The sequence below is a fragment of the Corythoichthys intestinalis genome, chromosome 7 (assembly GCF_030265065.1).
Source record: "Corythoichthys intestinalis isolate RoL2023-P3 chromosome 7, ASM3026506v1, whole genome shotgun sequence".
NCBI lineage: Eukaryota > Metazoa > Chordata > Actinopteri > Syngnathiformes > Syngnathidae > Corythoichthys > Corythoichthys intestinalis.
The window spans coordinates 30,637,515-30,656,263 of NC_080401.1; the positions used below are offsets into that span (position 1 = coordinate 30,637,515).

Below are 18,749 nucleotides of genomic sequence, written 5' to 3' on the forward strand. Positions count from 1 at the left end.
TCTGGAATTATAGGAGGGACCAGGATGATCTCTAATGGTGGAGGTATCATTGGGTTGAGACGAAGCTTTAATAATTAAACGTCTGTATTGTATTGGCGAGTTGCTGCCTGCCACAATGGGCTTCACTGAAACTTCCTTCATCTCGCTGGCTTCTGCAGCCCGATCGGTCTCGTCTTCACTATTGCTAGAGGAAGATTGCCCTGGCACTGTTGTGACTTGAGACTTCTCTGTTGTCAGTTGAGTCTCCAAAGTCTGAGTTGCATAGAGAGAAGAACGACTGTGATCATGCCTTGTTCCTCTCCATTGTGTGTAGTCTGTGGATTCGGCTTCATTCCCACTGCTGCCAGTTGAATCCAGATGTTGTTGTAGAGTACCGGTAGCCTTTATATCCAGGTACCTCCGTACATGCGGCACACCTGGTAGGCTTGACGTTACCTTACTTGTGATATCCACTGCTGGTTTGACAGTATTGTCGTGAACTTTCGCAGCAATGAGAGGTAATTCTGTGTTTCTGATTCCTTGCCAGCCAGCAGCAGTTGGCTTTTCTTCTGGTGTTTCAGTAGTACTCTTAATGCTGTGTGCTTCAGGTGATGCACGTGATGTGATTTCAAGACGCTTTCTGAAGCGGGAGACCCCGAGATGCATGTTGGCCCACCGTGACTGGAGTTCTGTGTTTATCTCCGGTGTTGGGATCCTGGTTTCATCCCCTGCAGTCTCTGAAACAACAACATACTTCTCTAATTTGATGTCAGGATCTCTTTTGGGACTGCGAGGGACGGTTATCACAGGGGATTTATCTTCTGCCAACTTGAGCAACGATTTTGTTTCTCTGTTCTCATCTTCACTGTCAGTCGTGGACAAATTTGATTTGTGATCCTGAGTTTCAGGAGTAAGTTGTGCCTGTGCTGATGGCGCTCTGATATCCAAGCTCCATCTTATGCGAGTTCTCCTATCAAGGTCCACTGAAGGCCATGGTGTTCCTGTAGTAGATTTAATGTGGCTAGCTGCGTCCATCTTGCTATCACTCTGAAAAGTTTGAACATCAGGTTGGAAAGATTCTTTTACATCAAGTGAGGGCAATGAAGAACGCGGGTCATAAATTGGTACTGGATATGTTTTAACAGAGTTTGTAGTAACTTTTGCCATGTCTTGCTCCCATTTTTGTGAGTGATAAATTGTTTCATACTTGCTGTTGGATGTTGAGTCTGAGGTTGGTGAAAGTCCCTTAATATCTAAATGCCTCTTAATTCCAAAATAATCCTCAAGATCAATTGAGGGCCAAGATGGTTGTAAGTCATGACTTGGTTTTGGCGATACCTTTGTGGAGTATTCAGTTAAATTTGAGGTCTCTTGCCCTTGTTTCTGGGTGTAGTATGTCGTTTCATCCTCACTGTCACTGCCAGATGATGAATCTGGGGTTGGTGCTTTGAAATCCAGACGCCTCTTAATTCGGAAAGAATCCACAAGATCAATAGCAGGCCATGTTGCTTGTGTGTCATAACTTGGTGTTGGAGTTGATTTAATAGGGTATGTAGTTACTTTTGTGGTCTCTTTCTCCTTGTTCTGGGTGTCAAACATTTTTTCAATTTTACTGTCCAATGATGAATGTGAAGACGGTGACGTCACTTGGATATCTAGACGCTTCTTAATTCGGAAAGAATCCTCCAGATCAATTGAGGGCAAAGGTGGTTGCGAGTCATGACTTGGTTTTGGTGATGATGTTGTTGAGTGTTGTGTTGACTGTGAGGTCTCTTGCCCTTGTCTCTTGGTGTAGTATATTGTTTCATCTTCACTGTCACAGCTGGATGATGAATCTGGTGTTGGTGCTTTGACATCCAGACGCTTCTTAATTTGGAAAGAATCTTCCAGATCAATTGAGGGCCAAGATGGTTGTGATTCATGACTTTGTTTTGGTGATGCTGTTGTTGGATATTGGGTTGACCTTTGTTTTGGTGATGCCGTTGTTAGGTATTGGGTTGACTGTGAAGTCTCTTGCCCTTGTCTTTCGATGTAGTATATTGTTTTATTGTCACTGTCACTGCCGAATGATGAATCTGATGTTGGTGCTTTGACATTCAGACACCTCTTAATTTGGAAAGAATCGTCCAGATTAATTAAGGGAAAAGATGGTTGTGAGTTATGACTTTGTTTTGGTGATGCTGTTGTTGGGTATTGGGTTGAATTTAAGGTCTCTTGCCCTTGTCTCTGGGTGTAGTATATTGTTTCATCCTCACTGTCACTGGCGGATGATGAATCTGGTGTCGGTGCTTTGAAATCCAGAGACCTCTTAATTCGGATAGAATCCTCAAGATCAATAGCAGGCCACGTTGCTTGTGTGTCATAACTTGGTGTTGGAGTTGATTTTATAGAGTATGTATTTACTTTTGTGCTCTCTTGCGCCTTGTTTCGGGTGTCATACATGTTTACAACTTCACTATCGGATGATGAATCTGAGGTCAGTGACGGCACTTTAACGTCTAGACGCTTCTTAATTTGGAAAGAATCTTCCAGATCAATTGAGGGCCAAGGTGCTTGTGACTTGTGACTTGGTTTTGGTGATGCTGTTGTTGAGTATTGTGTTGACTGTGAAGTTTCTTGCCCTTGTCCCTTGGGGTAGTATATTGTTTCATCTTCACTGTCACTGCTGGATGATGAATCTGATGTTGGTGCTTTGACATCCAGACGCCTCTTTATTCGGAAAGAATCCTCCAGATCAATTGGGGGCCAAGATGGTTGTGACTCACGACTTGGTTTTGGTTTTGCTGTTGTTGGGTATTGGGTTGAATGTAAGGTCTCTTGCCCTTGTCTCTGGGTGTAGTATATTGTTTCATCCTCACTGTCACTGCCGGATGATGAATCTGGTGTTGGTGCTTTGAAATCCAGACGCCTCTTAATTCGGATAGAATCCTCAAGATCAATAGCAGGCCATGTTTCTTGTGTGTCATAACTTGGTGTTGGAGTTGATTTAATAGAGTATGTAGTTACTTTTGTGGTCTCTTGCTCCTTGTTTCGGGTGTCATTCATTTTTGCAACTTCACTATCGGATGATGAATCTGAGGTCGATGACGGCGCTTTAACGTCTAGACGCTTCTTAATTCGGAAAGAATCTTCCAGATCGATTGCTGGCCAAGGTGCTTTTGACTTGCGACTTGGTTTTGGTGATGATGTTGTTGAGTGTTGTGTTGACTGTGAGGTCTCTTGCCCTTGTCTCTTGGTGTAGTATGTTGTTTCATCTTCACTGTCACAGCTGGATGATGAATCTGGTGTTGGTGCTTTGACATCCAGACGCTTCTTAATTTGGAAAGAATCTTCCAGATCAATTGAGGGCCAAGATGGTTGTGATTCATGACTTTGTTTTGGTGATGCTGTTATTGGATATTGGGTCGACCTTTGTTTTGGTGATGCTGTTGTTAGGTATTGGGTTGACTGTGAGGTCTCTTGCCCTTGTCTCTGGGTGTAGTATATTGTTTCATCTTCACTGTCACTGCTGGATGATGAATCTGATGTTGGAGCTTTGACATCCAGACGCCTTTTAATTCGGAAAGAGTCCTCCAGATCAATTGGGGCCCAAGATGGTTGTGACTCACGACTTGGTTTTGGTTTTGCTGTTGTTGGGTATTGGGTTGAATGTGAAGTCTCTTGCCTTTGTCTCTCGGTGTAGTATATTGTTTCATCCTCACTGTCACTGCCGAATGATGAATCTGGTGTTGGTGCTTTGACATTCAGTCGCCTTTTAATTCGGAAAGAATCTTCCAGATCAATTGAGGGAAAAGATGGTTGTGAGTCATGACTTTGTTTTGGTGATGCTGTTGTAGGGTATTGGGTTGAATGTGAGGTCTCTTTCCCTTGCTTCTGGGGGTAGTACATTGTTTCCCCCTCACTGTTGCTGCTGGATGATAAATCTGGTGTTGGTGCTTTGACATCAAGACGCCTCTTAATTTGGAATGAGTCATCAAGATCAATAGCAGGCCAAGTCGCATGAGTGCCATAACATGGTGGAGGAGGTGCTTTAATTAATTTCTTTGATTCATGAGCGATCACTGGTACCTTGTCTGTTCTGTGATTTGTCATTTTGTCACCAGTGTAGCTGCTGGATGATGAATCTGAAATTGGTGATGGTGCTTTGACATCTAGACGTCTCTTAATTCGGAAAGAATCCTCAAGATCAATGGGCCAACGTGCTTGGGGATCAAAGCTTGGAACGGAAGGTGCTTTCATTGGTTTCCTTGATGCATTAGTGATCACTGCCGCCTGTTTTGTTTTGTGATAAGTCTTTTCATCTCCACTGTTGCTGTTAGGAAATGAATCTGGAGTTCTTGATTGTGCTTTGACATCTACACGTCTCCTGATTTGGATAGGATCTTCAAGATCAATTGAGGGCCATGGAGATTGTTTGCTATATTTCAATGTTTGTGCTTTCATAAGGTTTGTAGTGACATTCTCATGTTTTATGATACCATTGACACTGTCATCTTCAGAGTCGCTGCCGGTCAATGAATCTGAAGTTGGTGACAGTGCTTTAAAATCTAAATGCCTCTTAATTCGTAATGAATCTTTGAGATCAATAGAGGGCCATGATGCTTGTGGGTCATAACTTGGTGGTGGAGGTGTTTTAACAGAGTTCCTTGTTTCATTAGTGAACATTGACACCTGTTCTGTTCTGTGATTTGTCATTTCATCCTCATTGGTGGATGATGATTCTGAGGTTGGTGACTGTGATAAGAACTCTAGACGTCGCTTAACACGGACAGAACCTTCAAGACCAATAGAGGGCCATGAAGTTTGTGGGTCATAACTCAATGCAGAAGGTGCTTTAATATGGTATGTAGTGAATTTTGTGGTTTCCTCTTTTATTTTACGATTGGTGCTGTCACCTTCACTATCGCTGTTGGGTGATGCATTTGAAGATGGTGATGATGCTTTGACATCAAGATGTCTTTCAATTCTGAGAGAATCCTCAAGTTCCATTGAAGGCCAAGGTGACTGTGGGCTATAAGCTATAGGTGAAGATGCATCAATGGTGTTATTAGTCACTTTTATGGTTTCTTGCTCCCGTTTTTGGATGTAGTACATTTTCTCATCTTCGCTGTTACTGCTGAATGTTGAGTTAGAAGTTGGTGAAAGTGATTTGACATCTAGACTCCTCTTAATCTTGAAAGAGTCCTCAAGATCAATTAAGGGCCAAGAAAGTTCTGGGTCATAACTTGATGAAGGTTTGGATGTAATTATCTTCATGCTGGCCTTTGTCACCAGCTCCTCACTATCACTGCTTAAAGGGGAATCAGGAACTCTTGAGTTTATAGGAAGATGCCTTTCAACATGAGGAATCTGCTGACGGTGAATGGAAGGCCACCTAGTGTCTGTCTCCTGGCAAATGTTTTGACCTTGAAGACCCTTTTTCTCTACTTTAATTGATCCAGTCTCTAAGTCAGTAATAGATAACAAATCTGATTTTATGGACTTGACTGGACTGGTTTGCTCAAGATCAAGCATTGGCAATTGCATTTTTGAATCAAAAGTTGGAGAAACTGTAACTGCATGTCTTGTCATTTCTTCATTGTCAATGCTGGAAAAAGAAGTTGGCGGTGTAAATCCTGCTGTGACCACCATCTTTGTACTGGGACTTCCTCTGAGAAAAATGGTTTGACCACCACCATCACACACTTTGATATCTATACGCCTCTGGATGCGGATCAAACGCTCAAAATCAACTGCAGGCCACCAAAGCTCAGAATCCTGGTCCGGGGGAGTTTCCGTTCCTTTTACCGGCGTCACATTAGCAAACGTGTCAGTGACCTTCATTTTAGCATTGCTCCTTCCCATCTCCTCCTCTTCCTCTGAGTCTGGGTTGACTGTGTATTGTGAAGGTTCGTTGTCGCTCATGTATGAACTGGAGCTCGACGAGTCATTTCTGTTCAGCCTTGGCATAATTTTTCTGGTGTAGTTAAGAGAATCAATGGGGCTGCTGGCTCTGGGAGAGCTGCTGGGAACTGAATCGCTGAAGTCAAACTGTTCTTCATCATCCATGGGTTCCACTGCTAACAGGCCATCCTTTGGATGTGGTGTCCAATCTGCAAAGGGTTCAGAGGAGAATTCTGCTGTTCGTTGTGTGGAAATCTGAGGTTGGTCTGCTGAGTTCTGTTGAACAGTGTCCAGTTCCATTTGGTCTTTGCCAGAAAGTGAAGAGTCAGACGTATTTCTCCTTATCGTGTATTCCCTTGTCTCTCTCTTTTGGCCCGAAAGAGCTTTTGTATCCGTTGAAACGCTCATGTCAAGACTTTTTTCACTGACTGAATCATCCTCTGTAACCTTTGCCTGTTCTACTACTGGAATGCTTGCCTTTCTTTCCCGCTCCATGTCATAATATTTAACATTTTCTTCCCTGAAGTCCACTGTGCTGAATGTGACTCTTCTTTCCCTGTGAGGCCGCAACTCCTCGGGGTCCTCGCCTTCTGAGTACGCCTCATTGTCGTATTGTCTGTCCTCTGTTGATGACACAGTTTCGGGCGTTTTCTTACTGGTGATCCTCTTCCAAAGCATGTCGATGCAGGGTCTTAAGATCACTCCCAGGATGAAGGCAATCAGGAAAGTGATGAACACGGACAAACACACGGCTAAATTAAAGTTGGACTGTGTCACGTTTTGGTTCTTTACTTCCCTTATGATTCTTTCGGGTACACTTCGAGCTTTTCTTTTAGTTTCACTGATTTGGAGGTGAAAGACAGACACTACCTGATGGTGTTTGGATAAACATATATAAAGACCAGTGTTCCTCTCTGAGACGTCACTAATAATGAGACCTGATTGAGCTTGGATCGCAGAAGATGAACCACTGGGCGTCCACCATAAAGCGCCTAAGGATAATTGACATGATTAATTTATTTGGTTTTGACAGTGAGGAGTATTGTTTCAGTAGTTACCTTCTGTGGCGCAGGGCAGCATGACCTCTGAACCCATGGAAACTGTCACATCTTGGTGGAGTTGTGGTCCATTTTGAGCACTCCAACAGTTCAGATCTCGGTCATCAAGCTGTAGAAGGTTCACACCTGTGAGATCAGAAGGAGAGGTGCAAACCAAATCTCTAGAATGCCAGCCTCTGCTCCTGTCTAAAGCCATCCATCTTCTTATGCTACGCATGCTGCAGTCACAGTGCCACCTGTTTCCAACCAGGCCAACATCCACCCCGATGGTGCGTAAGGAGAAGTACGTAGAAGGATCGATGCTGGTCAACTTGTTGAAGCTAACGTCTAGGACCTGCCACAAGACAAGTGTTGGTGAATGCACTTTTACTAATGTCCTAAAATATTTGCTCAAGAATATTATTGATCTTAGATATTTTATTTAAAACAATGATAATAGCTAAGGTATGAATATTGTACATACTGTAATTTGTACATCTTTTTAATTACCTTTAGCTGGTGTAAATGTTTGAAGGCATGTGGGTGCAGGCTGCTTATGAGGTTGTGCTGGAGATGAAGCTCTCTCAGCCCACGCAGGTTGTCCAGGTCTCCATGCTGAATGATGGTGATTTTGTTGACGGACAGCAGCAGGACCTCCAAGGACTCCAGAGCACTTAAGCCTTTCAAACATGGCGGATGGTAAAGAAGAGTCACCATTATTAAGAAGAGCAAAGGTATTTTGTAGGGCTGTCAAACGATTAAAAATTTGAATCGAGTTAATTACAGCTTAAAAATTAATCGTAATTAATTGCAATTCAAACCATCTATAAAATATGCCATATTTTTCTGTAAATTATTGTTGGAATGGAAAGATAAGAAGCAAGATGAATATATACATTCAACATACGGTACATAAGTACTGTATTAGTTTATTATAACAATAAATCAACAAGATGGCATTGACATTATTAACATTCTCTTAAAGCGATCCATGGATGGAAAGACTTGTAGTTCTTAAAAGAGAAATGTTAGTACAAGTTATAGAAATTTTATATTAAAACCCCTCAATGTTTTCGTTTTATTAAAATTTGTAAAATTTTCATTCAAAAAATAAACTAATAGCTCGCCATTGTTGACATCAATAATTACACCATGCTCACTCATGGTGCTGAAAGGCATAAAATCAGTTGGACCCCAGCGCCAGCAGAGGGCGCCAAACACCAAAAAACAAGTAACAAGCGGACATTACACTCTGCTGTCATTTTAATCTGTTTGAGCGGGGCATGTGCGTTAATTGCATCAAATATTTTAACGTGATTAATTAATTACCGCCCGTTAACGCGATAATTTTGACAGCCCTAGTATTTTGCATTTTATTTTTTTTGTAATGCCAGTTTGCCAATACAGAAATATACTGGTGATCATCACAAAGCAGGTCAGCTCCATACCTTCCAAGCTTCCTCCATCTGTGCCTTGACCATATGCCGTAGAAAACTGGTGCACAATTATTTTGGCGTTTTAACCTGTATATGTATATCGACTAATTCAAGTAGAAATTTGTGAACATCACCCTCTAGTGGTGGCTGCTACTGAGGTGTTTACACACCTCAGTAGCAGCCACCACTAGAGCACACACCTCAGTAGCCCTGCGTCAGTCAATGCAGAGGCTTAATTTCAAGTGGGTTTTCAAATAATGCAACATGACAAGTTGGATTCGTGATGTTCGACAAAGGCCTTCAGTTACAGATGGTTTCTTATCTGTGATTTTACATGGTGTTTGAAAAGTAACTCCTATTTTAAAATACCTCAAATTAATGTATTCATATTTTCTTCAGTTTTTAGTGTGTGTACGTTTGGTGATATATAAGAGTTCATTTGTTTTCTTTTGTAATTGGTTATTCATTCATTTTCATTTTCCATGCCGCTTTAGTTTGTTTAAAATTTAAAAGACCTACAAGCATGGATGGAGGTCCAAACCCACAATAAAGTGCCCAGTTAGCGGCATGTTACCAAGTTTGGAGATCTGTTGCTCAAGTATAAAGATGGTGGAGGACCATTAAAGGAAGACATGCTCAAGTGGACGCTAAGACGATCAAAAATAGTCAGGCAAAACTCATCACTGTGGGATCTGTGGCCGATAGCTGGGCACATTCCAGCCATTTTTGCAGGCCTTCCAAATATTAAACAAAATAATCTGAATAAAAAAACAAGTGATTTAAATCCTAGACATCATGATACATACACAAAAAATGATGAAACATATTACTACATATGCATAAATCATAAGTATTTTAAAATATGGAGTTACTTTTCAATCACCCCGTATATATATGTGAATTTATATCATTGTATTAATCATTCTTGTATTTTTATTCATTTTTTATTTTTAATGAATGATATTTTACAGTGATAAAAACAAAATTGATAAAAATAAAAACAATTGTTTGTAGCCCCCAATATCACTTTAAAGTTGCACCCCACTCCCCCCAAACAGTATTAATTCAATGCCTGCCATTATCAATATGACTTCCAATTCATTTAAACTGAGACGACTGGCTTTGGATTCAGCTGTTAAATGAGTGGGGTTAAAACTAATGGCAATCGAGCATTTTATGTCGGAGGGCCTTGACTGTGGAACAACATCTTTCAAATCCCTTCTCAAAACTGATACTGTATACTCCCTTCTAACCTTAGATGTTATTGACATCTAACCCGTGACTTGTACGCTAAACCCATCTAATTTTCACACAATCCTCTGAACAATTAAATGCGGATTATACATGTTTAACTACTGTAATCTTGTTAACAACCCGATCAGGTGTATCTAACGAGGCATTTACAACCCAGTGACTCACCCCGCGGAAGTCGCCGTAGTTGATTTTGCTCCACAGATAGCAGCTGTAGGTAGGGGGCCCAGGAGGCGCACCTTCCACCCAGTTCATGTCGGTGAATGCAAAATGACAGGCGCACAATACTGTTGTTGGCCAAACGTAGGCTGTGGAGCTGAGGAAGTGTCCGGCGCAGAAGCGTCGCTCGCTCTATGCGGTTGTGAGACACGTCCAGGTGGACCACAGTGTCTTGGATTTGCGGTAGAGCCGAGAGGCCAGCCAACGTGCAGTTCAACACGGAAGGCCCGGGACATGAGCAGGAGGGCGGGCAAGCCTGTGAGCGGCAGCGCATCTCGGATGAGGCGAGCAGTGCAGTCAAAACGATCAGAATCCGAACCATCCTCTCTATCCAGTCTAAATAATCCACACCAACCATTCGCTTGACACATCTGAGGGGCTTTAGACTTCACGGCCAAAGTTTGCTCATGAGTATGAACACGCCCAAAGATGGCATTCAATCATTTACACATAGTTAATGTCTTACTGTCTTTCTTTTTTCACGTCCTGATAAGTGCATTTGTGACGGCCGAGCCCGCATTCTATTCTATCATAAAATGTGCACGTGCACGCCCTGAGACCTTTAACCAAAACAAAGGATAAGAGGTAACTCCACGCTGACACGCCAAGTTTTTATTCAAACAAACACAATATTGTCAAACAGATGTAACACTTTCAGTCTATTCCTCATTTGGATGACAAAATCAAAAATAATGCTCATTGTTGCTGGTATTAACCCTCCTGCTGTTTTTTTGTTTGTTTTTGAAACACAAAAAAATGTTCTTGTGTCAACATTAATGTGATGGATGTTTAGTCCTAAGAAAAAAATCCAATAAAGTCTACACACCCCTGTTCAAAAGGTAGCCTTTTGTGATATGAGAAAATGAAAACCAGAAAAATTTTCTTTCATCCAGTCATTGGGCCGTCAATGGCACTGAAGATGAGCATTTGCAGCCACTCCACCCAGTTCAAAGGAGCTATATGTAAAAAGTTGCACTTCATTTATTCATTAATTGGCCCTAATATTTCTAAAAACATTAAAGAGTGCACTTTAATATTTTGATCCTAGTTGCAGTACCATTTTAGCTACGAATGTTACAAATGGCTCTTTTAAATGAATTGAATGTCAATCGCTGTCAGTGACAGGCAAAGGATGAATGACAAAAAATCCTATATCTTAAATGCTTTGTAAGCCTGGTGAAGCGTTTTGATGTGTCTAATTAGTCCCAAGTAAAACTGATGTTTTAGTAGGCTTTTCTGACACTTTGACATGTTGTTATTTCACAAAAATCTGCAATTTTGTCCCTCCCACACACATATATATATTAGGGCTGTCAAAATTATCGCGTTAACGGGCGGTAATTAATTAATCACGTTAAAATATTTGACGCAATTAACGCACATGCCCCGCTCAAACAGATTAAAATGACAGCAGAGTGTAATGTCTGCTTGTTACCTGTTTTTTTTGGTGTTTGGCGCCCTCTGTTGGCGCTTGGGTCCAACTGATTTTATGCCTTTCGGCACCATGAGTGAGCATGGTGTAATTATTGACATCAACAATGGCGAGCTATTAGTTTTTGATTGAAAATTTTACAAATTTTTAGGGCTGCAGCTATCGAATATTTTAGTAATCGAGTAATCGACTGAAAATTCTATCGATTAATCGAGTAATCGGATAAAACATATTTTTAGGTGAAGAGCAATTATAGATATACATGAGAAAACAAGACATTTTATCATTTTCAGTCAATCAATGTCTTTATTTTTTATGTGTATTGTTGAAAACAGCCAACAATTGCATCTCAGATGTAACTAGAATTAAAAAAAAGACTAATTCACTATACATATATATATATATATATATATATATATATATATATATATATATATATATATATACATACACACACCTAAAAATGCCTTTACGCTTGATAACACACATCGCTTAAAAGTTACGATTTTTTCCCACGTTTTTCAATTGAATTTTTATTTGTGTCAAGCCATTTTTAAGTTCTAGTAAAGTTTTAAGTTAGTCTAAACTGTAAGTCCTGATAGGATTTTGAATTTTTGCAGTGTTCAAAATAAATGTATGATACAGGCTGTATTGGAGCACATTAGGGACTAGTGCTACTTGGTGTTTTATCCAGCAATGACTACTGAGCTAAAATTGATAGTTAGCATTATTGAGTTTTTATTTGACACCCTCATCACTCCACAACGCTATGTTATGTTAAAGCCTGTATGTAAGACACGTTAGCCACGCATCGAAAGTGGTCTTAATTAATAGAAACCTAGCCCTCCGCAGGGCTAACGTTACGTGAGCTAGTAGTGACAGTAACGTTAATCTTATATATTAGCGCTTAGCGCTCTTTGTTAGCGCTTAGCGCTCTACTGCTTTAAGATGGCGGCTGTTTGCTAACGCTGCCCAGACGCGGCCTAGTCTGTCATTGTGCATCTAGTTCAACATACATGTGATCTCTATGAGACACATCAGAGCTAACTGCAACTAACGTAGCATGTGCAGGCTAGTATTTTGCAACGTCGGAGTCGTTTGTAGCGGCTGTCTGCTGCAGTAAGTTTTTTTTTTTTGCTTCTTCCTCTACGCACGTGACATCAGCGCGTTGTCCCGCATTAAAAGTAGTCCGAGCAAAACGTGATGCTTAGAGCTGTCAAAATAAACGAATACTCGAGGTGAATAAAATTACTCGGATCAGTTTTTAAACTCGAGTTACTCGAGTTGCTCGAGTATTCGTTTCAGCTCTACAAATTTTAATAAAACGAAAACATTAAGAGGGGTTTTAATACAAAAATTTCTATAACTTGCACTAACATTTATCTTTTAAGAACTACAAGTCTTTCTATCCATGGATCGCTTTAAGAGAATGTTAATAATGTTAATGCCATCTTGTTGATTTATTGTTATAAACTAATACAGTACTTATGTATCGTATGTTGAGTGTATATATTTGTCTTGTCTTTCCATTCCAACAATAATTTACAGAAAAATATGGCATATTTTATAGATGGTTTCAATTGCGATTAATTACGATTAATTAATTTAAGCTGTAATTAACTCAATTAAAAAATTTCATTGTTTGACAGCCCTAATACATATATGACAAAAATGAGGATATAAGAAAAATGTTCAGACGATGTTCATTTTATTTTTATGATAAAATTCAAACTAACTTTAACTGTTCATTCATCTTCTGAACCTCTTATCCTCAAAAGGGCCATAGGGTGCTGGAGCCTATCCCAGCTAACATCGGGCAGGAGGCCGCTAAACTGGTTGCCAGCCAGTCGCAGGGCACATGGAGACAAATAACTTTTTATGCACACACGCATATCTACGGACAATTTGGAGTGATCAACTTTAAAAATATAACAGGAAAAGAAGCTAATAAAATTAAGTCCACCAGATGTTTTATCAGATTTCTCTATTAAATGATTTTAGTTTTTATTGAAAAAAAAAAAAAAAAAATTAGAGCAGTAAAAAAATACAACTACCACTTGATGTTTTATCAGATTTCGCTCTTAGTTTTTTGTTTTCTTTTACAAAGGCAAATTGATTAAATAAAAATAATACAAATGAAAGAAGTTGAAACCCTTTTTTCTCGGGTAAAAAAAAAAACAAAAAACGTTTTGAAACAATAAGAGGTCAATTTGACCCAGAAGATAACAGGAGGGTTAAACCCATCATACCAACGAGAGCCCTGTCAAATATTTTGACTGTCTTCCATAAAATGCAGGGCTTGGGTACAGCACATACATTTTCTATCTGCCACATAAACGTCTCTTCAGTTGCCAGTGTAATGATTGACAGGTTGAGAGTTTTTAGCACGACTGCAGTCCATAAACCCTACGAATAGCTTAGTTGTCAGTAAACGCATCGCACACATGCACACAGCTGCCGAATTAAAGTCTCTGTGCAACCCTTTGGGATATAAATATGAATAATACTGGATGGTTTTTCTTGTTGTTGTTGCAGGTGGGTAGGGGTTACTGTCCTTGGAAGGTGTTCCGGCATGGGTTGTCTGAGGTCTGGCAGCCCATGTTAGGATATTTCACCTGCACTCGGAACAGAGTCCCGTCAGCACACATGCACAGCTTGTAGCGCTCCACGCCCTCATCGAAGTACACATCGCCCGCCGAATTGGGGATGCGCGTTGCGTTAAACATGACCGAGCCGTTCAGCACGATGCTGTTCTCCTGCGAAGAGAAACCCGCAAAGTTTGACCTTTTTTTCTTTAACACAATAGTTAACCAATAGCGTGACTGGAGCGAACTTACGGCTCTGAGCTCGATGTCGCCGCCCATTTTAAACTCGACGGTGCGACCCATGATGTTGACGCCTTCGTTTCCGCGAACGATGGCTTTGCTGTCCCCGCGGATGTTCAGGTCTGATGCAGCGTTACTGGTGATCTACAGGAAAACCAGATGTGTTGGCTGCACTAAAACTAAAAATTAAGGGATTTTTTTTTGTTGGCAATGACAATCACCCTTTCCGTGGAGGCCTTCTTGACACTGAGCACCTTGACGCCTTTGGGCAGGTGGAACTCGTGGTTGTCGTAGTCAGTGCTGAAGAAGGTGGTCTGAGTGCGGGGGTCCGTGAAGGATATCCCGAGATCGCTGACCACTGTTGTCTTGTCCTTTTCCACGCTAAGCTTGGAGGTGCCCTGCTGGAATACCACCTGAAAACAACATTTAAAAAAAAAAAAAGTGCATATACTGTATATCTAGTCCAAGTTAAGATTTACTCTTGCATTGGAGGTTTTCCCCATCTCTCACCGGGTTGTTGTTCCCTACGATGAGCAGGTCCTGGTCCTTGCGGCCCCCGACGGTACTCTTATGCAGCGGGTGGACCACACCCATGTCCGCTTTCTGCTTGAAACGAAGCAGACCTGATTCATGGAACTCCATGCTGTCACACCCGTTCGGCCCGATGCGGATCACCGTCCATATGACCAGAGTGATCTGAATGGAACGGCAGCAAGCCCATTGAATAAATTGGCCTTGTGAGTCAATGCGAAAGTGTTGTCTAGTTACTCACAATGAGGTTAATCAACGCGAGGAGGAAGAGCAGCACGATGACGCAGACGGCCATGTTGCCCTTACGCCCGCGGAGGCCCGTCTTGTGCAGACGCTCCTCCTCGATAGGGACGTAGCCTGCCTTGAAGTTGCTGTTGTGCTCCTTGTTGGCTACGCGTCTCTCGATTGACTTCTCACGCATGGACTTCTTCATTGGCCCATTGGCGCTCTCCTGGAGAAAAAGTTCAACAATAGCCATATGAAAAGTACAAGGCTGGCGTGTCTTCATATGTGATTATTTTGCCATCTGCTGTCATTGCCAACTGTTGTTTTAGTTCCTTTATTAAAACGACTGTTGTTCAACTTCAAGGTGTCACAAAAGCAAAGTATTTGTGTCAATGTCACTGTTCGGTTTATGCATTTTCACAAAAAACTCATTTTCTCCATTGCATTTTTTTAATAGAGAAGCACCTACATTTAGTTATCTCACTTACGTTCAATTACTGATTACTAAACATCACATAACAGTGGAAAGGGGAGATTATTTGTGTATATAATATTTGAGAGGTGTGTAGTAGCACATTACATTTACGCCATTACATTTACTTGAGTAACTTTTTGTGAAAAATGTATTTCAAGGAGTAGTTTTACTAAGCCATACTTTTTACTTAAGTAGATTTGTGAAGAAGAAACGCTACTTACTCCGCTACTTTAGGCTACACTAGTTGTTACATTTTTCCACTTTATTCTATGTACATATTAGATTCTCCTTTTTTGCCACAGATGCTAACAGTGGCTCTACAAGTTTAACCAATGAGACATCACAACAATAATCACATAACTCCGTTTTATCAATCAGACTCAAGCTTTTCGTTGTACGATCACGCCAGCCTGTTCACGTGGCATCTTTAAAGCAGAGTAAATTAAAAAAAAAAAGTATTTGTCATAGAGGGCTGCAGCCAACATGACTCGAAAGTGCGGATTTTAACCTCTCTCCCAGTTTTTATTTGGCACCAACTGAGCACAGCAAACCTGAGATTTGATCCTTTTAGAGGGCACTCATGCTCTTTGGACAAATGATGCTTTATTTCTATAGATTTTTTTTCTCTCGCCGAAATGCAAGGATGTTTCTTGTATTTCTTTGGCTTAATATGGTTATGTCATAGGTTATAATACTAACAGTTCATATAATAATCACAGTTCATAACATAGCATTCATGTAGATAACTTTGTGCTGAGAAAAACACCATTATTTAAAAAAAATCAAACATTGTGAGCACTTATAATGTTACTTATTACTTGAGTACAGTATTTTGAAGTAATGCTACTTTTACTTCAGTAAAATTTTTGGCTACTCTACCCACCTATGATAAAATAAAATAATAAAATGAATACTGTACAACAATATTCTGTGTACCTTTCAAAGGGAAATCAAAAACCTTTAAAATGGCTGGAACTCAGGTGTTTCTCTTTTTTTATGGCTGGTTTTGAAAATGAAATGCAAAAATTTTCCCAAATGTGTTCAATTTGTATTTCACACTGTTGTTTCACCATCATGCCTATTTATGTTTGACCTAATAGCGCATAACCCTGCAGTTACTTTAGCAGTAGTGGAAAAAATGCTTAGAAACAATGAATTTACATAAATTTTGTAGAGTGGTCATAGTACTGTTGAAGGCATTCATAATTTTTGGTTTGGTTTTCATGGTTGTAATAGGCAGCCGAACTAACTAAATAACTATAAGCAGATGAAAAATTGAATTTTATGAAATGGTCATCCCAGTCCCACAAAAAGGCAAAATTGTCCAACTAATGTCATCGAAAACCAAACTAGTTCATAGTAAGAAATAACGCCTTCATTATGTCTAGTTTAAGCCATTAAATGGCACCTATTGAACTCACTGCCTGCCGGTGGCGGTGCTAGATGTCCAATCCATTTTGGCTGGGAGAGACTAGCAGCAAATAATTGCTATCTAAATGAATGATCGCCTTCAAGTCAAAACGGATTGGACGCCGAGTGCCGTCACTGGCACTATAACATGAGCATTAACCTTCAGTCTTCCCAGTTTAAATGAATTGGGCGTCTATCGTTGTCAATGGCAGGCAATGAGTTAAATACTAAGCAAAGCAAATGGAGTGTTATTGTGGGCCATAACCAGAGTTATTTCTGGGAGGGAATCCAACATCAAACGGGTTGGAGTCTAGCGCCGTCAATGACAGCCAATTAGTTAAATACTTTGACATGCACGGTAGACAAGGTGTTGTCTGACCAGTACTTAATTTGTAAATCATAAGGTGCCGGAACGCAAAGTACATATGAAAGCACAGGGATGATGACATGTACCCAGGTCCCGGAACATACGCAGAAAATAGTGCTGAAAACAAAACACAAATGCCCACTTGCCATGCAGTTGGAGTTTTCTTTTTTTTTTCTTCTGCTTTTCTGACTCGTTTTGAAAAATCTTCCTTCTTTTTGAAAAATGACAGTAAATGCAACTGTCTTTTTGGCATGTTGAAGTACCGTTTGATTCTGGCTGCTTGCACCCCAGATGCCGCAAATTTCAAATGTTTTTTTAAAAATTATTTTATGTCAGGAGCGTAATTTGTTGGTCCAACTTTTCAGTGGATCAACAAATCTCCGACTCTTTCAAATGACATTAAATTTTTATAATGTTCAATGTGCTAATGTTTTAATATGTTCTGTAAATGAATTTATGCATATTATTTATTATATACTGAAATATCCGTAACTAAGTGTAATATTCTGATATTATGTTTTCCGAGGCACCCTGAAGTGCATGCAACGTTACTGTTGTTTTGGTCAGGTGATTCGGGAAGGAGATAGAGAGGCATAGCCTGCCGAGAGCCCCAAGCTGTGTACATGCTGTTAGCTCCATGTGTTAATAAAGAAACAAAGTTGTCAGCATGCTGTATGTTTGATACCTTTGTAAAAAAAAGAAAAGCTAAGCCCTAACCCATAACAAGACACTATGCACAGTCCGTTTGAGACGCTGGGACAGGAGAGCTGTGAGTGGTAGGAAGCGAGAGGGAGACGGGCAAGAAGCAAGAGTTCGCGGTCGAATGTGGTGGCAGTCCGCTGTTATTTTGCTTATTGTTTTCTTATTGTTGCCACAATAAAGTGGAGAAAGCCATCAACGACTCCTCTCCTTCTTTCCCCCCAACGTTTTTATATTATTATTATTTTCGATGCACGAGAGGTGCCAGATCTTTCCAAATAAGTCCCGGAACACAGCGAAGCCAAAATCAGGAGATCCGGCTCAAATTAACCCCTGTGTCTGACCCTTAAAAATGGAAATCAAATGATAGACTGTAGTTGTCTACTTCAGTACATTCTTAATTTTAGACTCATTTTATATTCTACATGTGCCACCGATCTTAATGCATCAGCCCTGTTTAAATTCTCATTACATTACATCTTGTGCTGGAATGTCTCTCCTTTGAGACAGTCAGTCTGTATGGCCATCACTAAAAATACACCGTTCCTAATTTAGCATCAAAACAGACTCAATAAACCGTCACTTCTCGGCGCTCTCGGCGTTACTTTGTCGTCACGCAGGCTTGATAAATGTCACATTTCCCCTCATTTTATATGCAACGCAGGCTTTATTAAACAATTAGGATACGGATGGCAAGTGTTTATTACGCCGGGATGACAGCAAGCTGCGCTTAAAACACGAAGCATGTATATTCATAGAAGCCGTAAGCGCGTAAATGTCATTTTGGAACTGAAAAATAAATGCGTGAGAAATGGAGAATAAATTGAAGACATAACGGACCTGCTCAGACGCCATGTTGACACTCCTCCCTCGCTCTCCTACTGGAGTGTGGAGAAGGAACGTACCACTTTTCCTGGCTTTGTTGGGGTTCTTGTCAAATCCTATCGTCTTGTTTACGGGTGGAAATTTTATTGTAAAGA

General features: G+C 40.5%; 1 protein-coding gene across 1 annotated transcript; it reads right to left on the reverse strand.

Annotated features, from left to right (window-relative positions):
- Positions 1-13,250: 13,250 nt before the first annotated feature.
- On the reverse strand, positions 13,251-18,652 carry sgcb (sarcoglycan, beta (dystrophin-associated glycoprotein)). The gene is made up of 6 exons (XM_057842341.1): positions 18,610-18,652; positions 14,835-15,044; positions 14,573-14,758; positions 14,284-14,475; positions 14,075-14,206; positions 13,251-13,993 (listed from the first exon to the last, which is right to left on the reverse strand). Exons 1-6 carry the CDS (start codon positions 18,622-18,624, stop codon positions 13,784-13,786), a joined length of 945 nt encoding a protein of 314 aa, XP_057698324.1. The 5' UTR covers positions 18,625-18,652; the 3' UTR covers positions 13,251-13,783.
- Positions 18,653-18,749: the final 97 nt, after the last annotated feature.

Coding starts and splice junctions, on each gene's coding strand:
- sgcb (XM_057842341.1), bottom strand. Junction 14,476..14,572: donor TCGTAGGGAACAACAACCCG/GTGAGAGATGGG, acceptor TGTTGTTTTCAG/GTGGTATTCCAGCAGGGCAC. Junction 14,207..14,283: donor AGAAGGCCTCCACGGAAAGG/GTGATTGTCATT, acceptor GTTTTCCTGTAG/ATCACCAGTAACGCTGCATC.